Source organism: Micropterus salmoides, unplaced genomic scaffold, assembly GCF_014851395.1.
Source record: "Micropterus salmoides isolate LMB-PRFRI ecotype aquatic unplaced genomic scaffold, ASM1485139v1 Ms_hic_scaffold_11, whole genome shotgun sequence".
Lineage (NCBI taxonomy): Eukaryota > Metazoa > Chordata > Actinopteri > Centrarchiformes > Centrarchidae > Micropterus > Micropterus salmoides.
Window position 1 is genome coordinate 11,745,007 of NW_024040152.1, and position 25,082 is coordinate 11,770,088.

The 25,082-nt window shown below is 40.2% G+C and overlaps 1 protein-coding gene across 1 annotated transcript in view; it reads right to left on the reverse strand.

Moving 5' to 3' along the window:
- LOC119897292 (glutamate receptor ionotropic, kainate 3) overlaps nt 1–25,082 on the reverse strand; it is a 103,558-nt gene that overhangs the window by 34,560 nt on the left and 43,916 nt on the right. Inside the window, exons 2-7 of the mRNA XM_038710896.1 lie at nt 12,024–12,197; nt 11,569–11,826; nt 11,212–11,393; nt 8,050–8,103; nt 4,514–4,684; nt 2,102–2,245 (exon numbers count right to left, since the gene is read on the reverse strand). Of these exons, the coding sequence (XP_038566824.1) occupies nt 2,102–2,245; nt 4,514–4,684; nt 8,050–8,103; nt 11,212–11,393; nt 11,569–11,826; nt 12,024–12,197 (983 nt within the window). The remainder of the gene's footprint in view (nt 1–2,101; nt 2,246–4,513; nt 4,685–8,049; nt 8,104–11,211; nt 11,394–11,568; nt 11,827–12,023; nt 12,198–25,082) is intronic.

Consider the following 25,082-nt stretch of genomic DNA (forward strand, 5'->3'; position numbering starts at 1 on the left):
ATTTTCTTATTAGCCTACTCGATTAATATAAATCGATATTGATAAAATCAATATTAAATATTTTATCCAATCCTCATCCTGAAAAAGACACATAAAGCAAATTAGAATAATGATAATAGTAGCATATTTTAAAATTATAAAATGGCCGAATACTAGATGATGCATGGTGTAACAATATGTTACCATAACGGCAGCTGTGCAGAAATTATTTTTAACATCGGGGAGATGAAGATGTGAAGTGTTGGTAATCCTAATATATCATGCTTGTGTGGGGACAAAAACTAAACAGGATCCGCGGTGCTGCCGTCTTGACAAAGTACTCCGGGATCATTTTGCTTCAAGTTTTCGTGGATAGCAGTTGCACTGCTGTGATAAGCCGTTTCCAATTTGCAGAGCTTACAGAGCACCACATACTCTCAAACTTTAGAAGGTCGTAGGCGAGGTTTTTTAGCTACAGCTTTTTCCAAAGTTAGTGAAGACATAACCGGCCCTACTCTGCCTCAGATTGGCTAATACTTGTTGCCTTCGTTGGTTGGGTTGGTTAAGTTTAGGCAAGAGGAGTGAAATTGGTTATTGTAAGAATATCAGAGTAAGCCAATAAGAGGCAGAGTAGGGCCATCCTAGGGAAAAAAACACATCGCCTCCACCGGAATCTGTGCTTAGTTGGATGTAGCACTTCATGGCTTGGTAACTGTACCCCTTTACTGGATGCTGACACAACTCAGCTTGTCTCACTGGAGTGGCTTAGTGAGACTACGTCAGTAGGTTAGAAGACACAAGACACACAACTAAATAAACTGTAGATAGTAGTGGGCAAACTTGCCAGCACCTCACTGGTTTTAGTGCGCTGCACTGTAAACACTAGCACCAGTCTTTAATCCTGGCAGGTTTCTTTTACTACGATGCAGAACCCTCAAGAAAGTCCTGAATGCACACTGATTGTCAACCATGCTCCTAAGCAGAAGGAGGAGAGAAACCAGCAGAGTTTAAGAGAGACTCCTTACCCACTGCAAAGTGCAGGCCAGGCAATGGCACAATATCACAAAGGGATTATGTTTTTTGTGACATTTGAAGGTGGTCAGCCGCAGCCACAGTGGCAGGCTAATCTGACTTTGGACTTGGGGCCTCTGCATTGTAGTGCCTTTAAAATTTTGATTGGAGAAGGGTGCTTTCATGCTGTGGGTGGATGAATAGGGCACGGGAGATCTACAGTCACACTATCCCTCACCCAACACAGTAAAGCTCAAGGGAGATGATCACTGCAAAGTAGGACCACACCTGTCAGAAGTTATGCTTGAAACTATTTTCAAATGCTGTCAGGACGCTTAGCACTGAGGAGCGTAAAGCAATGGAGACCTAGCCTGTGAAAGTGAAAATCTGTGGACGACATGGGCACTGAACAGAAGTTGTCATCCATTTTGCTAATGAAAAGTGGATGAGGAAAGAGGTTTAGCTCTGCCCTTTTATATGAATAGCGCCCCATAGCCATCATTCTGATTGCTCTGTGGGTATATGCAAATATACTGGGCAGTTACCAAAGATGATGGATCCTAGTTAGAGGGCAAAGCCTGTGTTAAATACAGTGGATCCAGGAGGTTAATGCTTTCATTTTTGCAATAATTGGGGTTATCATAAGAGGAAAAAACAAATGGAATATTTCACATTTTTAAACTACACCCAGGACAAATATAAATACAGATGCTTTTGTTGTTTGAATAAATTGTAGCATCTCTGCACACCCTTAAGCTGCCATTTTCCACAGGCTTGTTTGTGTATACTGAGCCACTGTCAGACTCTCATGTTAGATTAAACAAGAGCCGATTACACTAGTTGTGCTTTCAAAAGGTTACAGTACGTGCTTTCTGGAAAATAGGTTATGAATACTGGGAATTTATAAAGCTGACAACAACACTGCTTTGATGTGTCTATCATGACTTGGTTTGCTTTGTATGTGGATATGATTGATTTGCTGGGTAAATATCTCCTAAATGACTACACGGTCTTCACTCCACTCCCATTGTCATGTTCGCTGCTCAATCAGTATGCTCTTATATCAATAACACTTAAATCAAATAGCAACATGCAAAAGGTGTCCCGTCACCTCTTTGATGAAACTCATGAAGCGTCCTCCAAATCTCCACGGTTTGTGGCGGTGGCACTGCAGCGAGTTTACCGTCATCTGTGGAGCGTGCTGGTATGAGACGGACACAATGTGGACTGCATCATAGGTCAGAGCTGCATCTGTCTGGAATAAGGGGTGAACATTATTTCAGCTGATGCCTGTGCAAAGACATAAATAGTTTAGTCACCACTTATCTAATCTCAAAACTGATATGGAATGATCTAAAGGAATTCTGAAAAAGGCTTTTCTTCTCATATTATCCCTTTGACACTCATAACTTTAGTATTTAATGTGATTTCCTCACATTTTTAACCTTTGAGGTACTTCTAATCAATTATATACTATGTAACCTTACTATGAGCTCCCATTTTAGATAAAATCACATACATAATTGAGGATTTTAAATGATGTATGATATAACCTTTGCTGACATATACCTTCAGCAGCTATAGACATCAGTAATCTGGATTTAGTTGCTGTATACTGTAGACAGTGTAGGTTACAATCCTCTGTGTTTGAACCTTGTGGTCAACCTATACTTTTGTATTTAGATAACAGCCCATTAAAAAGTTTATTGTAAAATAATGAAAACTAATAATGAAACAAAATATTAAAGCACATTTGCTACATTATTTGTTCACATTAGATTGATTTAATATTCAATTTCTAAAATCAAAACAATGATTATTCCACATTACTATCCTTCGTACAGACTGCTATGAAGGTGATGGGGAGGACTGGAAAGCTCTCCCTTCAGTCCATCTATGAGCAGTCTGTACTCAGGCAGGCGCGGAGAGTTCTGTTGGATCCGTCCCAAATCCTTCAAACAGAATACGAGCTCTTGCCTGTAGCAGAATTTAGAGAATCCCAAAAACCAAATTGAACCATTTTAAATACTCTTTCATACCCACCTCCATCAAAATTTTAAATCAAAATTTTAATTAGATCTGTACGCTGAGGCCTGGGAAGTGTGTAATAACTTAGTGTTTGGCTTGTTGTTTTTGTATTTTATTTTATTTTATTTTTTGTTTTAATCTTTTATTGGATGTGTCATGAGTGTGTATGTAGCCTACGTGTACGTCTTCAGCTATTATTTGTATTTTACATGTATTTATTGTCTGTAAGGGCAGGTACTACTATGCATTATGCACTCTTGAGTCCATGACAAATTTCCCCTAGGGGACAATAAAGTATATTCTATTCTATTCTATTATTGGGATTTGCACATTAGTAAACATATGACCAAAGGAAAAGATTCAAGTAAATGAGCTCCCTTTAATTTGCTAGGTAAATAATGTCAATACATTAGTCAACAATTAGCTATTAATTTCTGGCAGTATGTCACAAATGGGTCCCATTTTTGGCACAGGCATTAACACCTGAACTATAATCAGCATTTATACTATTTACTGACAACATTACTATACTTTCAAAATCTGTAACTTTCTGAATTATCCTGCAGAACAGCCTGAACAGCCTGAAGGTGTAGATTCAACAAGGACCGGAATTTTGCTCTATTTTATGCATTGGGTCATTGGAGTCAGCCAAAGTCCCTATCATTTTCCTAGAAACATAGTGAGTCAGTGGTGCATTATCCATTAGAAACTATCCATTTGAAAAAGAATGGCTGTAAAGGGATGCACCTGGTCAGAAACAATGTTTAGGGAGACTGGCACGTTCATAGGTTAATTGGTGTGAAATGCCCTAATGAATTTTCTCTCAAGCCTTTTTATTACCTCCATCTGTACTGTTTAAGACACAAACCTTGTGGATTTATATTATTCTTGCTAATATCTGACCCTGCCATCAACATGCAAGAACAAAACCAGGAATCTTTCTGCTTTTTGCTTGGTTAATGGTACTGAAATCTATATGCTTTCAATACTAGCCAGGTTGTTCTTTCTGAGAAGCCTACTATATCTAAATGGGTTTTATTTGCATGCTTTCCATACCTATGTGTAACTAATTGACTCATTTTTGTCTGATTTGGTCTTCTGACCTCTCTAATCAAAGGGACATTTTTGCCCACAAGAACCATGAGTAAATAGGAGAAACTAAGATGAACACAATCACAGGACAAAAGTTTTTTAGAAGTAGCTGGAACTACTCAGTATGGCACCCATGATCATACCACTTTTAAAACGACTTAAAATATGCATCTTTCCCATTCAACATTTAGTCGAGCTGTAGCAGAACACTCAAATCTGTTGACATACTTCATACAGTATTTCTGTTGTATTCATACATGAGCCACAGCCTGAAAGAGTCACCTGTACCTATTAAAGTGGTTACTGTATATAGTGATAATTGCTGAGGTAAAAGAGTTTGTTATGGGTTACTGTTTGGGTTAAAACCATTTAAATGGAACAACACAGAAGTAATAAAACATACCGTCATGATGCCCTCCAGCAGGCCTGAATCAGGTTTAGGTGGTATCTGCCTTTCCATTGACCATTTCTCCACAATGGATGCAACCAGGGGATTATCTACGTTGAGGATGCGGAAGCCAGTCATGTTGACACCACAGAAGCGATAGGGCTCCAGGTCAATGGCCATCAGGTCCTTTTGAGAGACAACGGTAATGAAGGATGGATTCTCATTTAGTCTGCCGGCATTGGACATCTTTGTTTTAAGTATTTACCCAGGATGCTTTCTCCTCACATGAAAAGAGAATGGTGCACCAGCTGATTAAGGAGATACTATATTAAGATGAAATAGAGTGAAAGGATGGTGAAATACAAACATTTTCAATGTCAAATCAGGAGATTTTAGCATAATGTGATTCAGTGTCTGTGTAGTAAATGAAATCTAAAAAGTCTGTGGTGGTAGAGTCACATTTCTGCTGAAAATCCTTTTAGAATTGACAAATTGCTTTTGCACCTATTTAATGATTGATTATACTGCACAAACTACAAGCTAGTGATATATTTTGCCTTTCTTAATCATGCTCATGTGAAATAATCTTTATGGGTGCATGCTTTTTATTTGAGAGCATTGTAATTATTGTTTGTGGCTCAGAAAAATTAAAGAACAAGAAAAAAACAAACACCAATTCTGTTGGTTCATATTAATAATTCAACACTTGCATTCCCTTGGCAACTTCTAAGCAAAAAGCAATTCAATTTGAGCCGCTGTAATTTCTGGGGCATCCATTGTAGCTGAAGTGTGAAGTCACATGTTGACGCATGTCGTGTCGGAATTGGCCAGCGGGCTTGGAAAAGACATTTGGATGAACATAGATATTTCATTAGCACCCTGTGGGGTTAGTACTGGATGAACGAGAGCGTGTAAGACACTTACTGAAGAACAGTCCCTGCCAGTCACGGAAATATTTCTCCTCTTTTTTTTTCTCTCTCACTAGAATGCAGTACAGTACTCTCTTTTATGAACAGAGATCAAAGTAAATCACTGTTGTTCTATATGACATTCAAAATTGCAGAGAAAAGTAGATCAGGTTACAAGTTTATTAGCTTTGAAGCTAAGAATACAAACTAACTGGGACAGAATTGTTTGTAAAAATATAATTCATCTTTTGTGACATTCTCATTTCTATTGGGGACATTTTGGGATGTCGGCAACTTGTTCCAATCATAAGTTCACTTTTTGCAGTGCTGCCTTGATTTTGTAACACAAAATCAACATAATCCTACAACAGCACTCAAATCGTTACCCGGAGAACACGCTGCATGTGTCTGAGTGCATACACAAGTGTTGTGGACGTGGCAAACATAATAAAGTTCTCAGCTTTAGGTTCTTAGAGATAGCTATGGCAAGGCGGGAGCTATGACAGACTCATTTCAAAGGACAAGGAAGTTATTACTCCATACCACTCTGCTGTTGCCGTTTCACGCTCTAATAAGTCGGCATTTCCCTCACCTCAGAAGATAAAACACAGATATCAGTGGATTCCATCGAGAGGAAATTGTATTGCTATGTATACCATGCAAGTATTCATCATTACTGATCAAATCAAGCCGCTAGGTATAATCTTCTTAATGGTGTGTCTATCAATATGACAGCACATTGCAGCTTTGGATAGATACCACACTCTGATTCTATAAAGATAGCTAGCCGTCATGTGAAAAATATTGTTGTTGCAGAAAATCAAGTCAAATAAAAGTATTTAAATTAATTTCCTAGTGAATATTTTTTCCATCTGCTAAACGTAAACACACTAGTACACTGGCAATGAAAAGGAGACTGGAGAAAAAAAGAGTTTTGATTTCGTTATTAAACCAATAGACATGCTACACAAACATGACGCCTGGCAGAACAATGTCATTGCCACGCTGTCGAGTGTGAAAGATGACACACATCATGCCTGGACCTCTGTGTCATATATTATCACAACAGACTGGCCGAGGCCGCGGAGACGGGGAGTGTGTGTGTGCTCGAGAGAGAGAGGCAAAAACAGAGACAATAACAGAGAGTGAAAGGAAAAGCCCAGATCATGCTGGTATTCATTCCCATTCAATGTGTTTGTAGCCAGCGTCTCAGTGAAGAGCAGCAACGGCTCCCTGCTGTGTCTGCTTCTATTAGTCAGACAGGATCATTTCATCAGAGTGGGAACTTAAAATGCTCAAGATGAGAATGAAACAGTAGCACACCCCGGTTACATTAAACCTATGTAATACTGGACAAAATCCTAAGTCATTTTTAATTTTAAAAGATTTTTTGTTATGATCAACAAATCTCATGAAAAGAGCTAAACCAACAACATGTTAGACTCTAATGCTTCCAGATTGTGGTGCTGTTGAATTGCATTGCATTATACGGAGAGGTGTTTCTGTTATTTAGCCTGCTCTCATTGACATAAATTGGTTGGACAACATAATAGAAAGACCTGTCAGTATAACACAATACAGTGCAACAGGACCACAAACTGCAGCCTCCAAAAAATGCAAGTCATTTCCTTAAAAAAGCTGGGCACTGTAGCTCATAATGTTAAACAGGATTTGTTGGGGACTATTTTCAGCTGCTGATTTGGTGCACGGGCGAGTACAGCATCAGGACAGTGTATCTGCAATCAACTCAAGATAAATAATACAGCGCCTGTGTTCATCGTAATGAAAGGACATGTCACCCAGTGAATAGTTTTCACTTGTTTTTGGACAATGGAAGGCTATTGGCTACACAGAAAATACTTGTTACTGGGATCAATTCATTGCTTTTCATTGGATTTGCTGACTAGAGAACAATATTGAATATCAACGCACTTGAAATGGTGAAAATGGTCCCAATAATGATCTACAACCACATAAATTACAGGCATACATTATATACATAGTCACATGATATTGACTTCAGAGATGATTAGTCTTTTTTTTGTTTGTTTTTACACTTCATTATTGAAATCATTATTGAAAATACACGCCTATATCACTCATGTTTTTATTGACGTAATCAAACCTTTAGTAGAGTCGGAAATCAATAACTTAGATTTATCTGTTGATCTAGTCTTTTTATTAAAAGCCTTGTAAATGAATTTAGGAGTTATATTGGGTGCAATGAATGTGTTTTAATTTAGTTTGCTGGTGGAGTTTTTTTACATTTTGATAATTTTCATTTTAAAAATGTATGGCATTAAATTGAATTATATATAATGGAAGAGCTCAAAAAACATTTTAGTAATTTTCAAACTCAAAGTCACATTTCATTTTTAAAAAGGCAAGTCATTCAGTTTTGAATCTCAAGCTGTTGTTTTTTAAGCTGCCAACTCAAAGACTTGTGTTGACTTTACTATAAAGTAGAGTGTTTACTACGGCACACTGAAGACTCCATTATGCCTCCAGCTTGTCAAACAAAATTGATATTATGGACTGGATCCAAGCCCCATTGGCAATTAGCCACTATTCATCAAAAGCTCAAGCAGTGGGGAGATGAGAACAAACGAGACTCTATTTGCATTAACAAGCGTGGTACATTACCAGAGTGGTGAAGATATAGTGGTAATACTCAGTCATCATCCCCATGGTCTGGGCCTGGAAGGATACCGAGACGGAGGATGGGAAAGCAAGGTGTGGATGAATAGAGACAGCATAGAGAAATTGGTCACTTAGTCATGTCAGAGCATTGTAGAATCAACAGCACAGTCAGAACAACTAATGCTAAAGAGATGCACAAAAATACTTTAATCAATAAAGGGAAAAAATAGCCAGGTTTTCATGAGCATATTGACTAACACATTGTTCATTTTGTGGGCAAGTTTTCTGGTATCGTATCGCTGGGAAAAGATCCTTCAATCAAAAGAGCTCGGTAATCTTTGCCTCATATCCGAACACTCCATCACCACCCCTTGTTTCACTCAATCTACAATGAAAGGCACCATATTCCCATGGCGACTGTGCTTCCCATTTAATTGTACCATCTGTTGTGAAAAAAAGCCAAGGTTATGTAAATAAGATGCTGTGCTTATGTGGAGGCAAATTCACTTCTCCATTTACAGACAATAAGCCAAATACATGACATTGAAAGTTTTTGTCATGTTTTGTATTGTGAGCATGAGTTGTCATTAATTAAAGTAATGTTTCCACTGCTGCAGGATGAATTGTCAGTATGATATGACAACATAATCTTTTCTGCATTTTTATTCCTCATCAACCTCTTATTTTAGTACACCTCCACGTGCCCCCTGTCCCCATCAATCCAGTAGCACAATCACAGCACAAAATAAAAAATAAAAAGGACAACAGAAAGCACAGAGTTATTTTAAAAGACACCAGGGACATGCTTCCCATTTTCTCCTGTCCAGTCTGTGAGGGAATATAACCTGACAGAGGCATGTTAAATGCAGGTGAATGTATTGTTGACAATCATGGCATGATAAATTAAACATTCCAAGGGCATAATGCAGTACTTCAGACATAATATTTAAACCCTGTTGAAAATAGCCACCTCAGATACTCCTTTATACACATGCACCCGCAATTCCCTGCTTCTGATTTCTACTTAATGTCTTGAATAGGACATTTTGTCACTGCTGCCTGCAAATCAAAACATAGCTGACATTCATTACAGTTTTGCCTTTAGTAAGACATTAGTCAATTTAGATTAAAATCACACATAATTTTATTGAAAGATCATACTTTGTGTGCTGCACACAACCATTTTATTTTTTATCTATATTATATTTTATTATTTAAGCAAAAACACCTATAGTTCTGTTTCCAGCCTCTCAAATATCAATATTTGCTGTGTTTTATGTCATGTAAACTAAATATTTTGAGGTTTTAGAAGACAAGCAATTTGAATATGTCAACTGTGACATTTGGAACTTGCGATGGGCGTTTTTCACTATTTTCGGACATTTTAAAGAACAAACTATTAATGGATTTATTGAGACAATAATTATCAGATTTACCAGTAATGAAAATATAACTTAGTTGCAGTATATTGAATGACACTGATAGACATTTTTACAAATTAACTCAGCACAAAGCTTTTCTGGAAGACAGCAAAGCACAATGTGTGTCCCAAAAAATAACCAATAATCAATAAAAAGCTTATTATACAGTACTGAGCAACATCAGCTTTCATAGATGTACATTTGGGCTCTATTGTAACTAATCAATGATGCACAAAAGGCAGTCAAACTAGCACGATGCTGGTGCACGATTGTTGGTAATTTTGTAACCACATACAGTGGGTGTGGTATTCTTGGCATCACTCATAGCCAATCTCCTGCTTTCCCTTACTTCAAAAGCTGTGGTGTTTGGTCATGTTAAGGGAACTGATGGGTCTGAGCATTTTTGCCTCAAAATCTTCTTTCATGTATTCTCTAAAGAGAACAGTGATTCCTTGGTGCGAGAATTGCAGACTGGCCACGAGCGGATATATGTCACTTTAGATGACTAGATAACTTGGGAGGTCTGAGTTATTTAAATGACTTAGGAGGAGGTGATGCATTTGGTAAACACGTTAACAGAAGCTGACAGCAAGCTGAATGGAGGGGGGGGATCCACCAGCCTGTTCTTGACATGTACAGAGCATTAGACCACCTACACAATCTCTACTCTGTGCATCATACTGTTCTTTGTTGACTGACATTCACTTATATATTATAAAACACATGCATGTACAGTTTTACTAATGAGACATTTTGGACCGTACTGTTTGTGAGATGTATCTTAATGTCAAACTAGCCAACATTTCATCTTTGAAAAATGTTCTAAATCTTTTGAGCAAGTACTTAACAGACAGACCCCAGATACAACAGAATCACAGTCTACAATACAAAGCTAGTCGCAACAGGTGCAAAAATGAAAAACTGTGAATCACAGCTCGACATCCAACTATGGCACGTTTCTTTGCTTGAGATCATAAGAAGAAGTAAAGTGGAGAAGAAGTTCTCCACAAGTTCACAAATATCTATTGGTCAATTTAAATTTTCATATCTACTGTTGGACACTAGTTGTCTCACTGTCTTAAGGTGTTTTGAGTGGACAGGTGGCACAAATGGAAATCCCATAGAGAAATCAGCTTTTGCCAGTTAAGGCTGGGCAATAAAACAATAATGATAATTATCGCAATATAATTTTCTTCAATAACAAGATAACAAATGATCAATATATAGTCAACAAATGTTTGATTTAATTCATTTGAATCACTAACAGAGTTGCACTTAATTTTTCTACTTAAATATTTATTTTGGTTGAGGAAATGGAACTGAAAAAAGATTTACTAATCATATTTGTTAAAAATAAAGTTTATCAGAATCATTTTGAATGTTCCACCTGAGATTTGAGAAGTGATCCTCTGTTTGGCAACAAGTGTTGTCACGTCTTGACCATAAAGACAAGTTTAACCACACAATTAACCATCTGATTCCTTCAACTTTTCACCTAGAAGCAAAAATCAGCCTTTAAACTTAAAAGAAATAATGATTTGACATTTATCATGATAATTATAGATATATATATATATCAAAATGAATTAAATGTTTTTATCGTGATAACATTTTTGGCGATATCACCCAGCGCTGTTGCCAGTGACAGCTGTGTGGAAGATGGCCACATGCTTACATTTGTCCGGCCATGCTAACATCTGACATTAGGAGAGTCTATGCCACACTCTGAAGAACTCTCACAAACCTGTTTGAGAATCTGTGCAGCCATTTGGTGACTGCAGTCAAATATGATGCGGAACTCCCGGCTTCTCTTCATTTCTTTGAGAAGGGGTCTCGTGTCCTGCGTGTCAAGAGGAAGTTGCCGGATCTTTAGCCTGATGTTGTACCGAGACGGGGCCATTATAAGCTCCTGTAGTCTTATAAGACCTTAAGAAAAGAAACAACCCAGATGAAGTCCAACAGAATCACACAGATAATGCAGTCACAATGAGGAAGATAGTTATTATATATTAATTGCTTTTAGGGGAACAATGTACTTGGCATGTGCACTGCGTTTGTGAGAATATAATAACATTATATAGTAGTATAAAATTCTGTTCACCTGTGCTGTCATCATAAACGACAGTGGCTGTTTTCCATTTGAGAAACTGCACCAGGTCCAGGATAGCGTAGCTTAGTGAAGAATAATCAGGGTATAGATTGGCATAAAAGCTGTCCCTGTTGTCCATGGGGTGATGTTTCCACCGAACCTGGATGTGTGGCACTTCCAGTGCATTGCAGATGGACTGCACAGCATTTGACGATGAACTATGCGAGGGCCCAAATATTGCAACCACACCTAAAGACAGCTGGTCACAAGCTAGAGAAGAGCAAGAAAAGAAATCTTAAGAATAGAAACTGTGTAGCCTCTTTAGTCACAGTCCATTTAGTAGGGATTCCCAAATACCCACTGTAACATTATTATTGTCAAACTAATAGATGCTGTTTGTTGACTGACCAGATTCTTGTCTTCACTGTAATCACAATCCTTCTCTAAACACAGAACAAGTCACTCACCTTTTCTTGATGCCTCAAAACTGTCGTAGATATTAATCCTCTGTATGTCATATGTTAATGTTGTGTTTGGCAACAAAGTCCTGTTTCTGTTAATGTTATTGACAGCAAATTTAAAGGCAAGCTCCTCTGCGCTAACAAGTGAAACAGGTCCATCTGTTTGTTCGAAAATCCCACCTGAAAAACAAAAGAGAAAGAGACGTAAGGCCCATGGCAGTTGGTCTCAAACATTATCACAAGCAAAAGGAGAAAGATAGGTATTCCAGGCAGGGCTAAATGGAGAAAGAATATTGAGCAGTGAGGAGAGCAGTGTACATTACACAAGGTATTACATTTGCTCAGCAAACACAGAGCAACCCTCTCCCTTTTCAGGGAATGCTGAAAAAAACAAAATCATCTTTGAAGTCTAAAGCCATAATGGATTTAAGGAATGTGTGTGTCTGTCTGTTCCATCAGCAGCAGAATATCTCAAGCTCTTGTGTCTCCATTAAGATGTCCTTTTTATTTCACCAGAATACCACATTGGTGGAGCAGATAACTGGACTTGGGCACTCTTCAAATCTCATAAAGCACTCACAAAATTCAAAGGAAAGTATTTTTCTATTTTTTAGATAGGCTGGACTACTGCTCAAAACTTACAAAACATGTCTATATGCTACATCAAAGTAGAATATTGCTTCAGATGTTGGTGTGTATCAGGCCAGTAGTGGTGCACTACATCATGCGGTGTAGAGAAAATCTTTAATAGTTTGCCAGATAAATGGGGTTTTCCATGATATATTGGGCCTTCAGGACAAACAATACATGTTAAACAACAAAAATACTACATTTGAAGTTTAACGTATGTCACTTAAAAGGGAACTCCACAGGTTTTTATAAGGATTTGTTTACTTGTCATTGAGACCATTATGCAACCTGTGAAAACAACTGTATGATGTATTCTGTAGCTCTAAAGGGAGCTTTAAATAACCCTGATGATGTTGCGATGATGGCCTGAAATTTGCAACAGTATAACATAAAGCCTGCGTTAAAAACTGGGGGCATAAAGCTTGAAAGATATGGACATTAAACCGGCAGAGGGATTAACAAAATGATGCTATTGGTTGCAAAATGGGGAATGTAGGAAATAGGTAGATCTGTCTAGATCATACTATGGACTAAAAGTCAGTATATCTTCTGGCCTCTGTTGCTTCAATTTTGACTTTTTTTTATCTATCTCTTGCGATGTCTCTTGTCATAGAAGTGTGATTGTGGTGCCTTTAGGGCTTTCTTAATTTTTTTTATGAATTATTTCGTTGGTTTTTATTTTTAGTTGGAAATAAGGTACATAACTACTTCTCAGTTCAAAATAAATAATCTGTAAATTAGTATTATTTTCGTTCACACCATGACGTCACTTCCTGTTTAGCTACTTCCGGTTTCGTCATTTCCTGTTTAGTGACTTCCTGTTTATCTCCACATGCGGAAAAGAAAGCAGACATGTATGCTCTGAGACTAATCTGCTTGCATCCACTCTGGAACATCATAGAGGCAATGCCGTAAGTTAATTCATTTGACAATAGACATGTTAAAGTTCATATATTAGCAGGGATTTGCTAAAAAATTATGTTTGATAAGTTAATTTAAAAAAAAAAAGTTTTTGTTTTTACCCTAATGTGCAAGCTAACAGCCATGCTATATGCATGATGTATGTTCATATTTACAACTATGTACAATGGTGTTTAGTTTAGTTAAGAACATTGAATATGTTTGTACTGCCTTTATTTACAGTTTTCACCACACAGACAGCATGTATGAAGAAGTGTCTCAGTAAAGGATCAATCTTACTACAACTCTCTCTTCATTGGCTACGGTTTAACTGAGTGTTTAGTCGGTGTTTTACACACACTGCACAAGAACATTACAGTGAAAAGGCAACTTGTGAAGTTTCGAACTGGTCAAAATGGCAACAAGCAGCAAGTCATCCAGATCTGGGAGCATCATGACATCAGCATCATCGGCAAGTGTTGCCCGGGCCCGAGCTAAAGCAGAAGCTGCCAAGGTAAGAGCATCTTATGCTAACCAAGAGGCTAAATTGAAAATGGAAAAGGCTGCCAGAGAAGCAGAAAAGACAACAAGAGATGCTCAAAATCAGTTGGAAACGGTAAGGATAGACACAGAGTTGGAAGTGTTAATGCTACACAGAGAAGCTGCTGCAGCCTTGGTGGAAGCAGAGGTGCTGGAAAACGCTGAAGCAATGCATCCTTTAGACGAAGTGGGAAAATACGAAGCAGAAGAGGTTAAAATTGAACGCACCAAGGATTATATCCAATCTCAAATCAACCTTCAGAATCGTTCTTCCTCCCCACTCTTGGCAGGCTTACCTGTGGCTTCCCCACCCCATGCAGAATCACACGACAGCTTCGTTACATGGGGCCCACAAGTGAAAGACGCTTCACAATTAGAACCTATCAATGAGCCACAGTCTGAAAAAGTGACCAGTACACACTTACCTGCACCAAACTTACCTGATTCGGCTAGATTGGAGACGAAGCCTGAAGTCAGAAGAACAGACCCTACCATGGATTTTCATGCCCAGATATATGCTCCGCAACCGATTCCTCCACCTAGCACACCACCTTTGGTGGAGCCCTTGGCACAGTATTTGGCACGACGAGACCTTGTCAATTCAGGACTGTACCAATTTGACGATAAGCCAGGAAATTACCGTGCATGGTACTCCTCATTTACCAATGCAGCTGATGAAGTTCACCTCACAGCCACCCAAGAACTGGATCTTATGACTAAATGGCTGGGAAAAGAATCTAGCGAACAGGTTAAACGCATACGCTCAGTGCATGTCGGTAACCCCAAACTTGCTTTACACAAGGCATGGGAGAGACTACGTGAGTGCTATGCTGCACCTGAAATCATTGAAAAGTCACTGTTTCATCGGTTGGACAGTTTTCCCAAGATTTCAGCTAGGGACCACACCAAATTACGTGAACTAGGAGATTTGCTTATGGAGATCCAAGGCGCTAAAGAAGACGGCTATCTCACTGGCCTATCATATCTGGATACTTCACGTGGAATTGGGCCAATCGTGGACAAGCTTCCATATGGACTTCAAGAAAAGTGGGTGTCTTCTGGATCCTGGTACAAAGAACAGAACCAAGGTCGCTTCCCTCCCTTTGAGTATTTCAGTAACTTCGTGTGCTATGAAGCGAAGAAGCGAAACGATCCTAGCTTCATGTATCAAAGCAGTGTAACCACACCCACAAGACCAGACAAATCTAGTGTGAAGAACACCAACAGACCCATTTCAGTGCATAAAACTGATGTTTCTACTACCAATGACGACCTTAACAAGAACTGCCCATTACACAACAAACCACATCCTCTCAAAAAATGCAGGACATTCAGAAACAAACTCCTCGAGGAGAGAAAGGCCTTCCTCAAGGAGAAAGGAATATGTTTCAAATGCTGTTCTTCAGTCACCCACCTTGCCAAAGATTGCAAGTCCTCCGTCAAGTGCTCTGAATGTGATAGCGCCTACCATGATGCTGCTATGCATCCCGGCCCATCAACTCCTTCACCACCACAGGAGAACGGCGGGGAGGGACAAAATCACCCTAACACAGCCGTTGTTAGAACCAGTTGCACAGAAGTTTGCGGCCCAAACCAATGGAGTCGCTCATGCTCAAAGATCTGCCTCTCAAAGATATATCCGAAGGATGCCAAGGAGAGGGCCATCAAAGCCTATGTAATTCTGGATGACCAGAGCAATCGCTCATTAGCTAGACCAGAGTTCTTCGAGCTGTTCAATGTGGAGAGCAAACCATTCTCGTATCACCTCAGAACCTGCTCTGGAATCGTAGAAACATCCGGCAAAAAAGCAGAAGGATTCCAGATCGAGTCATTGGATGGCAAGGTTCTCATCCCTCTCCCACCACTCATTGAGTGCCACGAGATCTTGAACAATCGGTCTGAGATTCCAACACCGAGCGCAGTCTTACACCATCCCCATCTTCAACACATCGCCAAGTACATCCCGGAACTGGACCCGGATGCAGAAATACTCCTGCTACTTGGAAGAGATGTCCTTAGAGCACACAAGGTCAGGCAGCAGGTCAACGGACCACACAATGCCCCCTTCGCCCAGCGTTTGGACCTGGGATGGGTAGTAATAGGAGAGGTGTGTCTGGGTAATGTGCATAAGCCGACAGTCAACACGTTTAAGACCAACGTGCTGGACAGTGGTCGCCATTCCATTTTTCAACCCTGCACAAGCTTCATGCATGTAAAAGAGACGCAGCAAAGCTCTAACAGGCCTGAGAGGATGCTGGGTAAGACAGTGTTCAACCAAAGCGAGAACGATAACAAACCTGCTCAATCAGTGGAAGACACAATCTTCCTAAAAATAATGGACACAAACGTCTACAGAGATGATGCTAACAGTTGGGTCGCCCCACTACCGTTCAGAGAACCACGCCAGCCTCTGCCAAACAACAGAGAACAGGTGGTCAAGCGGTTCGCCTCTCTGCAACAAACCCTGAAAAAGAAACCTGAGATGCAGGAACAATATGTGGCATTCATGGAGAAGATCTTCGCTAACGGACATGCCGAAGTAGCGCCCCCTCTGAAAGAAGCTGAAGAATGCTGGTATCTCCCAACATTTGGGGTTTACCATCCACAAAAACCCAGTCAGATCAGGGTAGTCTTTGATTCCAGCGCCCAGTACTACGGTATCTCCCTTAACGACGTACTCCTAACAGGCCCCGACCTAAATAACTCCCTCCTAGGCGTCCTGCTACGCTTCCGAAAAGAGAAGATCGCTATCATGGCAGACATCCAGCAGATGTTCCACTGTTTTTTGGTGCGTGAAGACCACCGCAACTTCCTCCGTTTTTTATGGCACAAAGACAACGACGTCAGCAAGGAAGTTATAGAGTACCGGATGAAGGTCCATGTCTTCGGCAACAGACCATCACCCGCCGTTGCCACCTACGGACTGCGAAGAGCCATCAGAGAAGGTGCACAGGAGCATGGTGCAGATACAGTCAACTATGTGGAAAGGCATTTCTACGTTGACGATGGGTTGATATCCGTACCATCTCAAGCTGAGGCAATCGACCTGCTCCAACGCACACAGGCCTCACTCGCTGAGTCAAACCTTCGCTTACACAAGTTTGTGTCGAACTGTCCAGCTGTAACGGAGGCCTTCTCACCTGAAGATTGTACCCCGGTAACCAAGGACCTAGACCTGGGCGGAGAAACCGCACCGACACAGCGGAGCTTAGGTCTACTCTGGGAGATCACAACTGACACCTTCACCTTCTCCACATCAACCGCAAACAAACCCTTCACCCGCCGCGGAGTCCTCTCCACGGTCAACAGTGTTTTCGACCCCCTGGGTTTGTTGGCACCCGTCACGATCCAGGGAAGAGCCCTCCTCAGAGAACTTACCTCTGAACTGTCCGACTGGGATACACCCCTCCCAGAAGACAAACTATGCAGATGGGAAGCCTGGAGACATTCGCTCAGAGACCTAAAACAACTGCATGTACCGCGTACGTACACAAAAACCTCATTCAATAAAGCAGCGCACACAGAGTTGTGTGTGTTTTCTGACGCATCAACTAAGGCAATTGGTGCTGTGGCGTATGTGAGAGCAGTTCAGCAAGATGGGAAAGTTGACGTGGGATTTGTTATGGGCAAGACAAAGCTAGCACCCCAGTCCGAGCCTACAATCCCAAGGCTGGAACTGTGCGCCGCAGTCTTAGCTGTAGAGATGGCAGGTCTCATACAGGAAGAGCTAGACCTGAAGTTAGATGCGACAAAGTTCTATACGGACAGCAAAGTAGTGCTAGGCTACATTTGTAACGAGGCAAAACGGTTCTATGTGTATGTTCACAATAGAGTGCAACGCATTCGACAGTCCTCAAAGCCTGAACAATGGAACTACGTCCGTACAGAGGAAAATCCTGCCGACCATGCGTCAAGATCCTTACCTGCATCCCATCTGGCGCAGACCCTTGGTTCACGGGACCCTCCTTCCTGTATCAGCCTCCAGCAGAAAAAATGCAAGTTAGTGAGACATTTGAGCTAGTTGAACCTGGAAGGGACCCGGAAATCCGACCCCAAGTCCAGACCTGTGCTACATACCTGGAAGAATCTATGCTTACCCCAGACCGCTTCCAACGGTTCTCCACCTTCAACTCCTTAGTAAGAGGAGTAGCATACCTCATCCACGTGGCAAGATCCTGCAAGCACTCAAATAAAAACAGCAAATGCAAAGGCTGGCACAGATGTAATTCACCTCGTACTCCAGATGAAATGGCCCAGGCAAGGAATGTTATCCTCAAAGCAACACAAATGGCAGCCTTTGCGAAGGAACTGTCCGCCCTCCGAGCCAACAAAGCAATACCCAAAAATAGCCCCATGCAGAAACTCAGCCCATTCTTGGAAGACAACCTCATTTGTGTTGGGGGCCGATTAAGGCACTCAGAACTCCCTGCTGCCGAAAAGAACCCAATAATCCTGCCCAAAGGTAGCCACATCTCCTTACTGCTCACCCAACATCACCACGAGCAAGTAAAACACCAAGGCAGACACCTGACAGAAGGCGCGATTAGGGCAGCAGGATTGTGGATTTTGGGAGGCAAAACATTAATCAGTTCAGTACTCCACAAATGTGTAACCTGTCGCAGGCTGCGCGGAAAGCTGGAAGAACAATTCATGGCTGACCTGCCACCTGAACGCCTTAAAACCTGCCCTCCCTTTACATATGTGGGGATCGATGTATTTGGTCCCTGGTCCATCTCTACCAGACGCACCAGAGGAGGACAGGCAGAGAGCAAGCGGTGGGCCATCATGTTCAGCTGTATGAGTTCAAGAGCAGTGCATATCGAGGTAATTGAGGCTATGGACACATCTAGCTGCATAAATGCCCTCAGACGCTTCTTCGCACTCAGAGGCCCTGCGAAACAGCTCCTATCTGATTGTGGCCCAACTTTATTGGAGCGCGCAAGGAGCTTGGGATGGACAAAAGGCTGCAGAAGTTCCTCAGTGAGCAAGGATGCATCTGGGAATTCAACCCGCCACATGCCTCCCATATGGGAGGCCCTTGGGAGCGCATGATTGGTGTCGCTAGAAGAATCCTTGATTCAATGTTTCTCCAACATAACACTCGCCTAACCCACGAAGTTCTTTGCACACTGATGGCTGAGGTCACGGCCATCATGAACGCACGTCCACTCCTACCTGTCTCTGCTGACCCGGAAAACCCTTTCATACTCTCACCGTCAATGCTTCTTACGCAGAAGACTGGAGCTCCACCCCCTCCAGGAGAGTTCTCAGGCAAGGACCTTTACACAAAGCAATGGAGACAGGTTCAGGCTCTTGCAAACCAGTTCTGGACCCGCTGGAGCCGTGAATACTTACCTTCCCTGCAACACAGACAAAAGTGGACAGTACCTCGAAGAAACCTTGAAGTTGGAGACCTAGTTCTACTCAGAGACAAGCAGACTGTCCGCAACTGCTGGCCTATGGCCAGGATCACTGCCACCTTCCCTGGAAACGATGGCCACGTAAGAAAGGTCGAGGTGAAAACAGCTGACCAGGGTAATGTGAAAACCTTTCTTAGGCCAGTTGCAGAAATTGTTCTACTTCTGCCCAAAGACTGATCTAGAGACTAATGTATTGGACTAACATAAATTCTTAGTGACCTCACACAGGTCAGGCGGGGAGTGTGGTGCCTTTAGGGCTTTCTTAATTTTTTTATGAATTATTTCGTTGGTTTTTATTTTTAGTTGGAAATAAGGTACATAACTACTTCTCAGTTCAAAATAAATAATCTGTAAATTAGTATTATTTTCGTTCACACCATGACGTCACTTCCTGTTTAGCTACTTCCGGTTTCGTCATTTCCTGTTTAGTGACTTCCTGTTTATCTCCACATGCGGAAAAGAAAGCAGACATGTATGCTCTGAGACTAATCTGCTTGCATCCACTCTGGAACATCATAGAGGCAATGCCGTAAGTTAATTCATTTGACAATAGACATGTTAAAGTTCATATATTAGCAGGGATTTGCTAAAAAATTATGTTTGATAAGTTAATTTAAAAAAAAAAGTTTTTGTTTTTACCCTAATGTGCAAGCTAACAGCCATGCTATATGCATGATGTATGTTCATATTTACAACTATGTACAATGGTGTTTAGTTTAGTTAAGAACATTGAATATGTTTGTACTGCCTTTATTTACAGTTTTCACCACACAGACAGCATGTATGAAGAAGTGTCTCAGTAAAGGATCAATCTTACTACAACTCTCTCTTCATTGGCTACGGTTTAACTGAGTGTTTAGTCGGTGTTTTACACACACTGCACAAGAACATTACAGTGATGCTACTTCACTGTAGTATCCCTTTAAATGTGATGAATGTATACTGAGTCGGACACCCAGCCAAAAAAGTTGCATGGTGTGAGTAAGTGCGTGTGAGGCACTAACCCATGTGTGCAGGTTTATAAATCCAATTCACCACCCTGCCAAGCCAGTGCCTATTCCTGTACATGTGTGCATGTGCATCCATATCTTCATTGCCTTTATTTAAAATGAGATTACACTTAATTATGTTGCATTGCAACAGTGTGTGTAGTTTTAGCAATATAACGTTAAGTACAAAAATCCAGGTATTTTTTTTGTTTCCTTTTAACGCAGAAAGTCAGAGTATTTTCTTTGGCAATATTTCACTGTCATGTTCTCGGTATTTAACATTAAAATAGTCTAAGTTCCACAATTTGTGTGTAATTGGTAAAGCAACAAACATAGCATGTACTGTCAAATGTAAGACAACAAAGTCTCTCTGGGGCTCAGCTGCAGAAGACAGTTTAGACAGCTTCTTTAAAGATGCCTTTAGGAACATCAGCTTATGGAGAGACTGACTCCTCCACCTCCACTCTCATCATATTATCCATTTCAATAACAAAGCAATATGTCTCAGCCATCTTCCGTCAATTCAAAGATGAAAACCTCACTGTCATCAAAAGTTACAAATGTCTTTACTTAGGCTGAACTTTTATGGCCCTTTAAACCTCCTCTTTCTGCATTGAGATCGGAACATTTGTAAATGCTAAATCACTGTAGTAGATATCTTTAAAGTCATTTATGCTGCCTGTTAATGCATGGTAAAGCTGATTTTCGGTCAGATCTCTCTTTCAGATCTTTCTCTTTCCAATCTCTATGTAGCCTCCAATTCTATCAGGGAAACTAAAATAATTTTAATAATTTTTGTTTGGATTTGCTGTGTTTCAGAGCATTTGAAAGCGACTAATTATTTTATTCCCTATGCTACCATTACACTTGAGTATGTTTTCAAATATATCTGTATTCAAACAATGCACCTTGTTGGTGTGATTGCATACATTTGTTGGTCTAATTCCAGGCATTCTTGTCTTGACACTAAACAATCCTTTATAAATCACCTGCTTTTCAGGTTTATTGTCTTATTTTGGTGATTATTTTCATGATCTATTCATTATTTTTGCATTTTCCAAGATGACATCTTCATGTCTTCCTAACTCTCTAAAACCCAAAGATATCCAACTTACAGTGACATACAAAAGCAGCAGATTTTCATATTTAGTGTAGTTTGCCATTTCCACTTGATAGTTAACATAAATCATATGAATGATCAGAATTTCCAATTCATTTTTTGATGATTGACTGATTGATCGACTAATAGTTTCAGCAGTTGTTGTATTTTGCTGTAGGATATGAGCTTTTAGCACATTTCACTGGAAAATGTTATATTTCGGTGAAGATTGAAATACTTAAATAATCTTTAAAACATTTTGAATTAGGTGCACTTTACCACCCAGGGTATTATCCAAATGGCTACTGGATTTGTATGCTAACTATTTGCTTATTATATAATAAAAGGCACAGAAAATCAATCAAATATGGTTTAATTTAATTTTACCCAACTGGATTTAAAGAGCACCAAGTCATTTATTTTGTTTTAGTGTTTTTGGTGTTATTTGTGTTTTGGATGTTGCACTCCCATATCCTAGCACACAAATACTGCCTGCCAGCCCGGTTCTGTTTCACTAATCCTAGAGAAAACCCAGTTGCAAAGAATTGAGCTTCGAAATAGCACCTGTGACCTGCTGATGCCCCTGAACAGACCCCCAGTGCCTGGATCACAGAATCATATATCTGTGTTGCTGTGGGTAGAGTGGCAATTCTGGAAGCCAAGCTCATCTCACTATTTATGACTCAAAGCCTCCCTGGATTGTGAGGGGATGTGAGGCATAAACCGCTCGGTGGAATGCGTCACATAAAATAAATGAATCCTTCCATTTCATGGGGAAATCTCATTAGAGTACATTAAGTAATTGCTGGAGTATATAGTAATTTGACTGTTAAGAGGATAAAATGTGCATTTCTCAGAAGCACTTTAACAAATTTAATAAACAGGGGGAAACCTGCTCCTTGGGAGGAAAATCCTGCAGCTAATTTGCTTTGTCGTTTTCAGAATTCCACCATGAACACACTAGCAAGGCTTAATGTACGAGCTCCCGCAACTCCATCACATAAGGAATAGGTAGGTCTTTTTAGCATCACACAAAATTTACTCTAATGATGTCTAGATTGGAAAATTATGGAACATGTTCACAAAGTTCCCATTTAAACAACTACCCTGAATGTGCGTTATTGTAGTGGGCGCGTGTAAATTGAGATGCATGAATTTCAGACTTGTTCTTGTGAATATCAGTCAAAAGGCTTTAAATTAGCATGAATCCAACAGACAAGAACACAAAGGCCTTTAATTAGTCTCTAAGGTCCTACCACAATATATAAATCAGCCACTAATTGCAGCTGTTTCCATAATTTGTCCTTTGAGGACTTTGTGGATCAGCTGCATTCCAAAGCCACAGACCGATGGATGTGACGAGAGAACGATTTAGATTCTACTCCATCCCAACTTAACATAAATATTAACAGAGACAGTAGGGATAACTAGTAATGGTATAGGGTAAAATATAATGAAATGTAAATTATTATGCTACAACAGTGATTCTGTGTGGTCGCGAGAATGCTGCTCACAATCAGGCCCCGATCAGCCAGAAAGCGCTTTGCAGGTTTGAAAACGCGAACACAGCAATGCCTTTTTGGTTTGAATTTAGAGAAGAGCAAAATGCTGCGCTTTTTTAATTTTGCTAGGCAACCACCGAATCAGCTGTCCTGTCAGTCTAATCAAAGATTATAGCGCCAGCGATCTGTAATCTTTGGTTTGCTAAGTAATAACGGTCATATTAGCAGAAACTTGATCACAACTCACAGGTCTGTATCTTTTGTTGCTAAAAATATCTGTTTTAAAAGAATGGACAAACATAGGGCACCTGCCCTGGCACTGTCTGAGTGTGTGAGGTGTACAAACACGCAGGAGACAGGGAAACTGAGGTCCATGTGGGCACATGAGACCCTCAGAAAGGGGAGACACCACTGGTAGTAGCCTACCAGCTGGTCCAGGAGCTTCGTCTTAAGGATGGTCGGTTTAAGGCTTATTTTAGGATGAGTCGGGGATAGACTGTTGCAGTCTTCTGTAGCTGATAAACTTTATTCCAGTGGTGTTACAATGGTGCCAATATGTTCTGCAACATATGTTAAGCTTCCTAGCTTTGCAGATCTATTTCAACAAAGAAAAAGTACAAAGCCAGGGTAGTTAACCTGGCAACTACAATGTAATAGCTTATCGAGTACTATGTACAGTATACAATATTATAATATTAGAAATTGATATTGGAACAAAAAAACAGTTCACCTAACAAATGTGACCAAAGTGCTGATTACAAGTGCAAAAGTTGGATTATTTAAGGTGACAAATTATACATTAATATGCATGTAAATGAAAGCCTTTGGTTATCTGTGGCGTGTATGAAAATCAAGCCAATTTTTTTTTTCTTAAACAGAAGCTGTGAGTGCAGAAGGGTCTGCAAGGCCTAAAGGAATGGACATGCTGTGCCGAGTCAAAATCAGAGGTTTCACGTTTCAGCCGTACATGCCCTTGCAAAAATCTATGTTGTAGCATGAAAGTTTGTTGTACATGTTATGTACCGGCAAACAACGTGGGCAAGTGCACAAGCATAAACCCACCCGCTGCTGTTATGTAGTGGCAGACTGCCTGCGAGCCAGCTTAGTTGGTTAGGTTGGAATCATCTGGGTACCACTCAAAATACTTATTTTTAACATCTACTGCATTTTCAGACTTCAGACTTCAAAGAGTGCGATCTGAGTGACAGAATGACAGTCTGCCAAAACAAAGCAACATTAAAATAGAATGATGCAGGGGTTGGTTTTTGCTATTTTTGTGTTTTGGTTTGAGGACTTTTACAACACTATGTTAAAGTTATACATTGTCCAGTTTGGAAGTAACATTGTTTATCTAAATTTAAGTGCCGTGTTCTGCTTTACCACCCACATACTGATTTCCTGATTTCTGATGAAATAAGACTTCCTACTGGCTGAGTTGTATGGACACAATTCACTTGCTGGAGAAACACAAACACATTTTTCATTCATTATGTGAATTAATGCAAACTGAGTGTCGGCAGCGTTTAATTTAACTTGGTCTCAAAGTGGCTGTAAGATCTGGTAGGCTGCTTTTTCAACTACGACTGTCATTCAATTGTTTGGGCTTGCATCCAAGATTGAAGAAATCATATATGTTTTTAATATAATGTAAACATAGGCGTTTATGGGAGCACATTTGTTCCTGTCCTTAAAATATTCACACAACAGCACAAGACAAAGATTATCAGATAAGCATGCATTGTCTCAAGGAGTTAGAACATTTTGTGTTAATGTGTGAACATGTGTAAATAAATAAATGCAGTACCCACAATTTAAAAGCAAGGCATTTTTGGTGTCTGCTGACTTTACTACTGAGGTAAAAACTGTGATACTGTTGCCCTTGTGGAACATGAAATTTGTGCAGAAGAGAGGCAAGATCAATGACCTGTCTGTTATTTTCTGCCAAGCAAGAATCTGACCTTACATGCAGTTTCAACCAGCTACAC